The sequence below is a fragment of the Podarcis filfolensis genome (assembly GCF_964270895.1).
Source record: "Podarcis filfolensis genome assembly, chromosome: 8".
Lineage (NCBI taxonomy): Eukaryota > Metazoa > Chordata > Lepidosauria > Squamata > Lacertidae > Podarcis > Podarcis filfolensis.
The window spans coordinates 63,829,651-63,841,060 of NC_139611.1; the positions used below are offsets into that span (position 1 = coordinate 63,829,651).

At 48.3% G+C, this 11,410-nt stretch overlaps 1 protein-coding gene across 6 annotated transcripts; it reads left to right on the forward strand.

Moving 5' to 3' along the window:
- The first annotated feature begins 1,224 nt into the window (after positions 1–1,224).
- FAM110D (family with sequence similarity 110 member D) lies at positions 1,225–10,802 on the forward strand. Of its 6 annotated transcripts, none has more exons than XM_083625929.1 (3): positions 1,248–1,344; positions 2,469–2,610; positions 7,899–10,802. In XM_083625929.1, the coding sequence occupies exon 3, from the start codon at positions 8,230–8,232 to the stop codon at positions 9,280–9,282; it is 1,053 nt and encodes a 350-aa protein (XP_083482055.1). In that variant the 5' UTR covers positions 1,248–1,344; positions 2,469–2,610; positions 7,899–8,229; the 3' UTR covers positions 9,283–10,802. The 6 variants fall into 6 exon arrangements, with proteins under 6 accessions (XP_083482054.1, XP_083482055.1, XP_083482058.1 ...); XM_083625931.1 differs by lacking the exon at positions 1,248–1,344 and adding an exon at positions 1,460–1,618; XM_083625928.1 differs by lacking the exon at positions 2,469–2,610 and having other exon boundaries at positions 1,225–1,344.
- Positions 10,803–11,410: the final 608 nt, after the last annotated feature.

An 11,410-nucleotide genomic window follows, 5' to 3' on the forward strand; every position in this document is an offset into this window, starting at 1 on the left:
AGGCCATTTATTTATTTATTTGATTAAACCAGCCTTTCACCATGGGGCCCTCAGGACAGGTTACAACAACCATACGATTAAAAACCACAGATAAAGTCCTTTCCCAGGTTGCCATTCCTTGCACTTCTGAGGGTGGTGGACTACCACGAGGGCCCCCCCTGCCAATCTTAAAATTCAAGCGGGTCTGTATGGATGGAGGTGGGTGTCCAGATATTCAAGGCCCAAGTTGTTCAGGGCATCAAGGCTTGCCAAGGCACCTGTGAACATACATATGCCCAAAAAGGCCCTGCTATCCACAAAGTCCCCTCTCCCTACTCATCCCGTGTGCTGAAATTAAGCTTGAAAGAAGTGTTATACTATAGCAGGGGTCAGCAACCTAAGGCCAATGAGCCACAAGCTGCCCATGGGGGTTGTTTAACTGGCCCATGGACTCTCGCCCGCTCGGTTGGCTCCCATGCGTGGGGACCGCCTTCCGTGACGCAGGCCGGCTTCCCATTGGCTGCAGGCACGCATGCCTCCTCCACGCTGGAAGGAGCGCTGGAAATAGTGTTTGCGCATGCATGCATGTGCACACGCACACACACTCCAGCCCACCGCGGCGTTTGCCCAAGCCACAAAAACTTTGCCGACCTCTGTACTATAGCCTATATACCAGGCTGAAGTGTGAGCTTGGTTGTAGGGAATGTCATGCCCACAGCAATATCTCCAATTTGAAAATGTCCCCACAACCCCCAAAAGATTTGATTTAGGGATATGTGGGTGTGTAAACACACACACACATGGAACTGTGGTTTATCCCCGACAGAGCTGCAGTTCTCCGCACCTTTAACAAACTACAGTCCGCAGGCTTCGTAGTGGGAACCATGTCCTTTACACATGCTTTGAATGTGGAATTGACCATCAGTATACTTCATCAGCTTCTTGCTGACACAATAAGTCAGTTTTACACCTAAGTTGCAGGTGCAGCACATGCAAAAATGGCACACACCCAAGTCCTCCTTGCTTTTTGGATTTCCGAAAGCAAATGTCATTAACACAACACAGAGGGATGTGTGAGAAACGGAAGGGTTAATGCTGTTGGCAGAAATGCAGGGAGGCTCTGGGGGGCAATAAAGACTGTGGCATGGAAGGGGTCAATAGCATCATGCCTGGGGCAGCTCAGTTCAGAAAGGGTTAAGGCAGGGGAGGGAGGGAGCTTGTTTGTGTCTTCCTGCCCTGGCAGCCCATATTTACCAGCCAGCCTGCTGCTGCTGCAGCTGCTGAGCTCACTTTGCCCGTCTGTCTGGCCATCTTTTGCTGGAGATGGCAAAGCAGCGTTGACATGTCTTTGGCCAGGATAGCAAGGTGAGTGCCTCTTTGGGGATAACCCTACCTGCTTCTAGAGGCTCCCTGCCTCCAAAGCCAGCGAGGGTGGGTCATAGGACGCAGCCTTATAGCGAGTCAGACCATTTGCTCATCAGGATTTTCTGTGCTGCCGGGCAGCGACTCTCCAGCATTTCAGACAGGGTACCGTCCTAGTAGGCTTACCTGGTGATGCCACGGGGATTGAACTTGGGACCTCCTGCATTCAAAGCAGATATTTTTTTGGAAGGGTGGTGATGTCTGATTAACTGCTCAGGTAGGTGTGTGTGTGTGCTTTATGAACTTGGATGAACTGAGGGTCTTCCTGCTCTAGGCAATCTCCCAAAAGGAATCTTGTGCTGTATGAATTTGGATGACATGTAGATTTTTGAGCTCTCGGAACCCAGCGCCTCCCCCCCCCAAAAAAATAGGAGTCTTGTGGTACTGTAAAGAAATACTAACAAATGCATTGTGGTAGCATAACTTTTGGTAGACAAAATGGGGAGGTTCGAATAATGGGATTTATGAGCACCTTCTTGTTTTCTCAGATCTTTTAATTTAATTTACAGAGCAATCCTATGCAATGAGTTCCATAGGGCTTACTTCTACGAAATCGTATAGGCTTTTAGCCGCAATCTATTTGATCTTTGCTGATGGTTGAGTTGTGTGTGTCTTTTAGGCTGATGTTGCTCTTTTAGATTCTGCTGTTCTTGGTGTATTTTTGCCCACTTTTAACGTTTTTATATATTTTGAAAATCTGTAACTTGCCCTAGAAATTCGACTGGAGGGCAGGAGGCAGATCCCTGTGATCAATCAATAAAGACCAGTGAACAAACTTCAGGAAAACACTTTATATGCATGTGACAAAATGGGGTTTAGTGTACAGAAGCACTGGACGCAATAAACTTGTGTGCCACCCTCTGGAAATGGGCTATAGCACAGTGGTAGAATATTGTAAGGTCTCCAGGTTCAGTCCTCAGCATCTTCAGGCAGAGCTGGGAGAGAATCCTGCCTAAAACACTGGAAAGCTGTTGCCAGTCAGTGCAGACATTGCTGAGCACTCCATATAAGGCACCTTTCTATTTTCCTAATGCCTTGAGACCCCGTTTTCATTTTTGTCCCTGCAGGCAGAACTGGACAGACCACCCATCTGCTTTGCTAGCAGGTATTTCCTGTGGTGAGCAACCCAGAATGCGACTCTCTTTCTTTTTTAGCCTCCTCTCGGGGGAACGGAGCTTGGAGTTCTTCTCTCTTCTCAGTCCGCTGCACGTAAGTATCCCATTTGGCCAGGGCTGCCCTGTAGTTAAAACCCGCCTCTGGCGGGTGTGTCGCAGGGAGGAGGGAGGCTGCTTGCCCCAGGCGTGCTTATTTATAGCTGTGGATTCAAGAGGCAAAAAGTTCAGCCGTAATTGGGGGGTCTGGTTCTGTAGCCTGGAGAGGATGACTTCTCTCCTGGCATCCTAGGGAGAAAGCTGGCTGACCTTCGCAAGGTTTAGAAGGAGGTGGGTGTCCTCCTCTTGGGGTCAGCCTACAGAGTGCGTGGCAGCAAGGAATCAGGTTTTTTGCTTTGCCACAGGGTAAAAAAATGATGGGCGGCTGCAGCCAATCCTGGCTCTCTGAGGGCTCCTCTAGACGGATGGGTGTGTGAAGACTGTGCGTTGGTCAGCATGCACTGATCTACACACATAAAACAAATTCATGCACAGGCGTCTTCCAAAAACCCATCCCAACCCCATGCTTGTATTCTGCAGCATGTTATGGACACAATAATAAGGCTACAATTTCATGCATGCTTTAGCGATTGATTCCTCTTCTCAGGAAACTCTGGGGGTTGTAGCTGTGAGAGGGGAATAGCCCCTCCCCCCCAACAACTCTCAACACCCTTACCAAACTATAGGTCCCAGCATTCTTTGCGGGGAAGCCATGATGGTTTAAAGTGGCATGATACTGCTTTAAATATATAGTGTCGAAGGGCCCGGTATTGAAAGCAGGACCCGGTCTTCCTATATAGCACTTTTATTAAGTGCTGGGCTAGCTCAGTCTGTAGGGCATGAGACACTTAATCGTGGGTTTGAGCCCCATGTTGGGCAAAATATTTCTGCATTGCAGGGGTTGGGGGCTGGATGAGTCTTGTGGTCCTTTCCAACTCTACAGTTGATTCTATGCTTAAAGCATAAATTATCTTGGCAATCCTTCCCCAAACCCTATATGCCAATCTAGTATTATTATTCCCTTGGGGTTGAAGGGAATCACATGATGAAAGATGGTGGCCTACCTAAGGCTATCCATACTGGAGTTTTTTGCGGTTTGGAAAGAGACAGGAAATGCTTTGGCAGTGTGAGATGAGTGGATTATTAACAAGGAGACATGAAAATATCCCACAGCCAGGAGGAATGATTGATAAATACGTTGTCTGGAGGGACCCCTACTAAGGTGCCAGCTCAGAAACGTGGGAATGACTAGGAGTTGGGGCGCAGGAGAAGCAGTCTCCCCAGCATCTGACAGTCTGCCTGGTACAAGGCTGACTCTGCAGGAGACCCAGTATAAGGAAAGGGGCATCACTTGAGGGGCTGTACAAAGGAATCTGGGCCTTTTCCAGGATGTGCAATTTCTCTCTTTGTACTGATAACCAGATATACTTAGGGCCCCTTCTAGATGTCCCTTTTATTCAGCATTCATGATGATACTGGGGCAGCCATATGCAATCCTGCTTTTGATATTCTTTACTCCTGCCAAAGTTACACTGCTGCACTTCCAATCAGCACATCTTCTGCAGCTTAAATAATACACCCCCAATAAAACCTCGGTCTGGAAGGGCCCTTAGTGCTGCTTTTTGCCCAAAACCATGGGCAAATACAAGACAAAAGTAAAAAGTTGCACAGGGAAAAGAGGAAGGGAGAGGCAGTGGGTAGCAGACAGCTCAGGAAACAGCTGGTCTTTTTGCTACAAGGGATGGAGCAATGGGGACCCTCTGCAGCTTCCTCTCCTCTTGCAATAGGGCTGGGAAGCTACAGGAAAGCTGACATGGCTGATTGCATAAGGATTAATATTGAACTCACATTTGGGGTGACTCAAGGAGCCAGACAGTTGCTCAAGCCACTTGCAGAAGCTGTGTTTGAAGACCTGTCTATCATGGCATCCCCGGAGGATAATAGCTTTCACTGGGTAGGTGTTAGGTGGCCCTATTCGTTTTCATATAAAACAATGAGTGGTTTTACGTATAAATTTTGCTAAATAAGATGAATTAGTCATGCACAGTTTGGTGACAGAATAAATGTTCTCTGTATATGAAGCTTCTCCTTTGAAACCCGCCCTTTCCCCCAATATCTGCAGTTAAGGAATCTTGAATAGCATGGATGACGAAAAGCCCTGGCCTAATTCCCTAGAGAACTGCTTCCAGAGGAAGTTCAGACCATTGGTCCATCGACCTCAGTATTGTTTGTTGGTCTTCAAGGTTGATCCATCTCTGGAGTAGAATTCTTGCTTTGGGTTCAAGAGGGCCCTGGGTTCGGTTCCTAGACAAGCCCATCTGGTCAGGAGAAAGAGCCAGGCTGGAGCTACACTGACCTGTTTAACTGAACTGGATGGACAAAGGCCTGCCTCAGTGTAAGACAGCTGGCTTACGTTCCTATTTAACTCAGACCTTTATTCAGAATGGTGAGGACTAGAATCTCACTTTATGTTTAGGGGAAGGGCCGTAGCTCATTGGAAGAGTGCGTGATTTGCCGGCAGGAGGTTTCAGGTTCCATCCTGGCATCTCTAGGTGAGGCTGGAATGTCCCGTCCCAAAACCCTGGAGAGCTGCTGCTGTCAGCACAGATAATACGCAGCTAGATGGACCAAAGGTCTCAGTAAAAAGCAGCTTCTTAGGTTCCAAAAGTGTCCCCCCCTCAGCCCCCACTATTTACAACACACATTATTTGCAAAAACAAGTGGCCAAGTGTGGCTTTTTTTATTTGTTTCTGAGAACTCTTTAAGTCTATTTGGATTAACGTGGCAAGGAAATACTCATTGCATTTCCCAGAGACAAATGGCTTTGGGCTACTTAGCATGTGCCAGATATTTGGTGCGAATCCCATTTACTCTTCTGTTCTGAGCACCCCCTGTGTATGATGAAGTGGCTGTTGCTGAACCATTTGTGTCTCTCCTAATAGAGAAGTAACCATCTGTGATTCCTACTGGGTGGGAGGAGTGAAAGAGGGGGAGGCATTTACCACCTCTGAACTAAGTGCCAGGACCTGGTTAAGGCCTGCCGAGATCCCAGCTATATCAAATTATATTAATAGTCCGCACAACAACAAAAATGTGCATTATTCCAACAGGAAGGACAATGAGAATAAGACAAAAAATTATATTTGCATATACAGTATGCTGGTTCTTAGGTGAGGTTGCAGCTAAAAATGACTCAAGGGATAGCTCAGTTAGTAGAGCAATAAGACTCTTAATCTCTGGGTCATGAATTCAAGCCCCATGTTGGGCAAAAGATTCCTGCCTTGCAAAGGGCTGAACTAGATGTCGTTTGTGGTTCCTTCCAACTCTACAGTTCTATGATTCTAAGGCTAACAATCTAGCTGTGTACACATTGTACCTTTAAAGCATGTATTCTCCCACCTCAAAGAATTCTGGGCCCTGTAGTTTACCCCTCATAGAGATGCAATTCCCAGAATTCTTTGAGGCAGTCAAATCAACCTTAGCCAGTGGTTGAAGTGGGAATCAAAGGCCATTGCAGAGGGGAGGGGGAAAGGGGCCTGCTCTGAATTATGCCAGGCAGGTGCAGAGCCCAGGAGTTTGCACCATTTCCTCCCTAGAGCTGGGAGGAGACCAGCAGAGCCTCCAATTCACCAAGAGGCCAAGGAGTGCTGTTGCTGCCACAATGGCAGCAGCAATGCATTCCTTGGAGGCTGGATCTGCGCTTTCAGATGGCAATGAATGTAATAACATTGGGGAAGCAGAACAACTAATAAAGGGGACTGGTGCATGGACATTTCAGTGCAAATCCACCACTATGCCCTATTAATGTGTTAATGACATGCCACACTGCTGCAGAATAAACCTGCGCACACACACAGTCAGTCCCCATCAGTCTGGAAGGGCCCTAGACCCTAGGTTAGCAGTCATGAAATCTGACAAGCCAGTAAGCTTCCAATTCTGCCATGCTTAGCCAATGGATTAGTGGGTCTTACCAATGAGGTTCCACCAGTGACCTGCCATATTTCCTCCCTGCCTCTCCCCTGGACTCAGCAGATTCCCCCAAGCTCTGCCCTGCTAGCCCTGAGATCAAAGGCAAGCCATCCTGTCCAAAGGCACCTCCCGAGTTTCTTGGCATTTCTTTCTGAAAAGGAAGCGGACATCAAGGTCCCGCGTCAGCCAAAACCCCTTTAGATTATTCCAAGCTGCATAGAAGCGAAGGCGAATCCATGACACTGTGGTGGCTTTTTCCAACCTCCCGCTGTCTCCTCCTTCCTATAACTGACCGCCTGGAGGGGAGTGCAAAGATACCCTTTTCCCTGGCAGAGTTTGCTTTGTTCTGTGGACGGCTGAGACCGTAAAGATAAGATTGCTGGCTCCTTTATTTTTTCCTGCTTTGTTTCCTTTTGGAACCTCAGCACACAAAAAATCAGAGCCCTTTGACAACATGCCCAGTAGAGTTTCCTTTTCCTGGTCGGGTCATTCCCACTTCAAGTGCTGCTGTCTAGAGTTTTGTCTTGGCTCTTGGCTGCACCTTCCTTGGGGCAGGTGCACTGGCCTGGTTTTCACATACGGAGTCTTTTGATGCTAGAACACAAAACTGAAATTCTTCCCCTGCTCGTGCTTCCACGACTGTGAGTCACCTCTCTAGAGGGTCACTGTTGTTGCATGCCCCCCCAGCCTCTGAGCGAGGCAAGATTCCTTGGCTTCCAGATACTTACCCAGGGTTAGTTTTCCTTGGAATGAGGGACAGCATAGGAAACCCCTTGCTGATAGCAATTTCCATTTAAATGGCATAAGGAATGGTAGCTCTCTGAGGGGAATAGGGGCCTCTCAATAACTGTCAGAACCCTTAACAAACTACAGTTCCTGGGATGCTTTAAGAGAAGCTATAGCTGTTAAAGTAGTATCATAGTGCTTTAAACATACAGTCATACCTCATGCTACGTTTGCTTCATGTTACGTCTTTTCAGGTTGCGTCCCATGGCGACCCGGAAGTACCGGAAAGGGTTACTTCTGGGTTTCACCGCTCGCGCATGCGCAGAAGCGCCAAATCGTGCCACGCACCTGCGCAGATACGGTGCTTCAGGTTGCGGGCTTTTCAGGTTGCGAATGGGCCTCCGGAACTGATCCCGTTTGCAACCAGAGGTACCACTGCACTGTGTGGACATAGCCTGAGTCAAAACATTGCAATTCACTGAATCAGTTATATATCCACAGTGTATCAACACCAACAACTGCTCACCTCATTCAACAAAAACCATTCACTGCTAGGATTATTATTGTTAGTCACCAACTGTTCCATTCTTTCTAGAGTCATTTCCTCTGACAGATATTATTTCACTAATTGACCACATTCTCTGCTTCTAGGGCAACTGTTGACCTGTTGATACCCACCCACTCCTCTATTCACAGAAAAGGAATTTTCCTAATCTTCACAGCGTGAGTGAACTTTTAATGACAGGAAGTAAGAAGCAGGAAGCTGGCTACAAGCGCTGCCATAGGAGTTCAGCTGTGGATTCTGAAGAAGCCAGCCAAAACCTAGAGTGGTAAAACCACCAACTTAACCTATTGCCCAGTTCAGGGCAAAGCTCTGGCAACCATCCCAACTTCCCAGAGATACCTTGACATCGCAAAGTCTCCTCACAACTCTCCTTCTGAAACTGAAGGTTGCTCATTATCTCAGTACTGTGGACATAAAATGAGGCCTCTGTCTCCCGGAGAAGGACTTTCCCCTCTTGGGCTGCTCAACCGAGGGCCCAACTACCTCCGTAAGCAGCTGGAGGGGAGTACCGGGGGGCGGACCCCAAGTGCCGTGGAAAGGCTGGAGGCCGATAAAGCCAAATACGTCAAATCCCAACAAGTCATCAACAGTCGCCAAGAGCCAGTGCTGCTCTGCTACACCTTCCAGTCGCCTGCTTGTGGCAGAAGAGCCTTGACCCTCCACCAACAAGGCGAGTTCTCTCAAGTAGGCCAAGATGGCCTTGGGCCCAAGAAGCTGCCTCCTTCTCCTCAGTCGCCTATACCACGGAGAGGGGGCGGCAGGCGCATGCTGAGGCCTGATTCGCTTGTCATCTACCGGCAGAAACGGGACTGTTCGGCTGTCAACAAGGAGAACACCAAAGGCTACAGCCTAGTGAGGCGGCTGTTTCAAGGCCCGTTGAGAGATGGGCATGGTGCCTCCCCTTCCTCTAGAGGCTTGTTGGGAGATGGACAGCTACAAGTCACGCAGGAAGAAACCTCCATGGTCTGGGTGCCGGCAGAAAAGGAGGAAACAAGGACTATAAGTTCAGTAGGCATTCTAATGAGGACATCTGTGGGACGTGCTTCTGAACGCAGCCTGGGACACCAGCCTAGCTCCCAGCTGGTTATGGACCAAACCTCTTCTTCCACGAGTCCAGAACCATCAGATTCCAAGAGAGAGCTGGCACCAAGTTATTCTCTCCCTCTCTCGGAGAAAGAGCGTTTTTTTAACTACTGCGGCTTGGACCAGAATCTGGTGGAGAAGCTGGGAGCTGAGCGGTTCAAGCCAGGGAGCTGGGAATTGGGGTCCTCCTGTGTGGTTCTGGGGAGCGTGGGGTCAGCCAGTTCTGAGCATGACTGTCTCTCACTCAATGAAGAGGAGCTGTCTGTGGAAGAGCTGAGCGAGAAGCCACTCACGTCGGTCTCTGTCATTGAGCGAAACGCCCGTGTCATTAAATGGCTGTACAGCTGCCAGCAGGCCCTGTCTGTGGCCAAGGAGTCCACTGTGTGAATGGAAACATGGTCTCAAATGCAATTCTTACCACAGGAAAGGCCAGGCAGTTGGGCCTCACTGTTCCTGTAACCTTGCAAGTGCCAGTCATCTGCCTAAGTGAGGGCCCAATTCTTGCCATCTTGATGATGGCAACATTCCCATCATGGGAAGCCAAGCAGGGAGTGTCTCTCACCATGGAATTATGGCAATTAGTGTATGATGGGTGCTGTTTAAAACAGTCCTGCATTGCCTGTATGCAAATATGCCTGTGAGGTAGAAAGGGATACACATGTCAGGACCAATGTGATTTTCAACTGAGGTCTAAATTATGAAGGCAAAATTTGGGGGTTTGGGGCAAATAATTTTCCTCCTCTCTTTCCCCGCTATGAGTAGTGGTGACCAGCATATAAAGTATATGTTCTATAGCAGTGATGGGGAACCTGTGGTTCCCCAGATACTGCTGGACTACATTTCCCATCATTCCTGACCCTTGGCTATGTGGACTGAGGTTGATAGGAGTTCAATGATACCTGGAGAGCCACAAGTTGCAGGAATATGAGTAAATCTTCCCCTTCCGCAGTTATCAACAGCGAGCATGGTGTAGGGGGTTAGATTGTTGGACAGGGAAGGCTTGGGTTCAAATCCCCCATGAACCTGCCTGGGAGACCCTGAGCCAGTCCTATGCATTTTGTCTAGCCTACCTCACAGGGTTGTTATGAAGATACAACCAGAGCATCTCATGGGATAACCCCAAAGTTCTGTGGAGGGGTGTGATGCAAATGTGATCAACAGGAGATCATTAGTGTTACAAAGCACTTCTCAGGCGTAGCCCTTCTAGGTTTTCAAGCAACAAGCTGCCAGAGAACCACCACTGTGGCTAGTGGGGTGTATACAAGCCCCAGTCCAGGCTGTGTGGTTTTCGTGTAGTCTGGGAGAAACATTTTGTGGTTGCCAGGCCCTTGACTCTTTACTGAGCCATTCCGTGAAATGTAAGCAGGAAGAACAGGAGCAATCTCTGAACTGGCACAATCTCTAGGGCAGGCCCCCAGTGCTGCACCCAGTTCTCTTTCCTTCTGTGCCTTCCTTCCTCAGACATTCTCCAGATATTCAAAGCAAAACCCATGTTTGTATCTCTTTCCTTGTTTTCAGAACTAGCTTTGATAGCTCAGGATGATGGGATTAGCTTTATGAATGGGTATTAATAGAAGCGCTCAACCTTTTTCTCAGTGATCGGCCATGAACATAAGAAGTGTCCTGCTGGATCAGGCCAATGGCCCAAGTAGTCCAGCATCCTGTTCTCACAGTGGCCAACCAGGTGCCTCCATGGGAAGCCCACAAGCAGGGCCTGAGCACAACATCACTCTCCCCAGTTGTGATTCCCAGCAACTCGTATTCAGAGGCAGACTGCAAAGCAGAACGAAGTCATCGTCAATCTGAAACTGATGGGTCCTTCTGAGGGCCAGCTAACATCTTATTTGCAATTAAGAAATGTTACCTCTGTCCCTGAATTCTTAATAAAAGTGAAGCTTTTTGAAGAATCGCTCCATGTCGAAGGTTTATGACAGAAATGTTATAACTTATAGAATCAAAGAATTGCAGGGTTTGAAGGAATCCCGAGGGTCATCTAGTCCAATCATCTCCTTCAACTATGGGTTCCTCAGCTACAGCATCCCTCTATGAAAGCTTGAGTGAAACAGTTAAGACAGCTGCTAGGTTGTCTTTGGTCAAGGGATTGGGTTCAAAAAGGCAACATCCTGCACTGCAGTTGGGGACATCAGGCTACTATTAAGGGTTGTCAGCCCTTTGGGGCCAGTGGGTGCATTTGGAATTTTGAGCAAGTGTCATGGGTGCCCATCACAAAATGGCTGCTGTGAGGCGTGGCAGAACACAAAATGGCTACCCCATCTGAAAGCACAGAAAATAAGGCTAGACCACAAAATAATGGGGCAACTCCCATTAGCTGGCACTTCAGAGAGGGAAAGGTACCTATGCTGCCCACTGCCACATATGACCACAGAGAGAAGCTCTTTGTACCTCTTCTCTTTTCATAACGTTTAGGAAGGTAGACAGTGAAATGTGGACCTGCTTCAGGGGGCGTTTTCATTGTAGGTGGGGCTGATCCAGTGCAAATAGGAACCGAGCAGGA

Coding starts and splice junctions, on each gene's coding strand:
- FAM110D (XM_083625928.1), top strand. CDS start 8,230: ATGAGGCCTCTGTCTCCCGGAGAAGGACTTTCCCCTCTTGGGCTGCTC.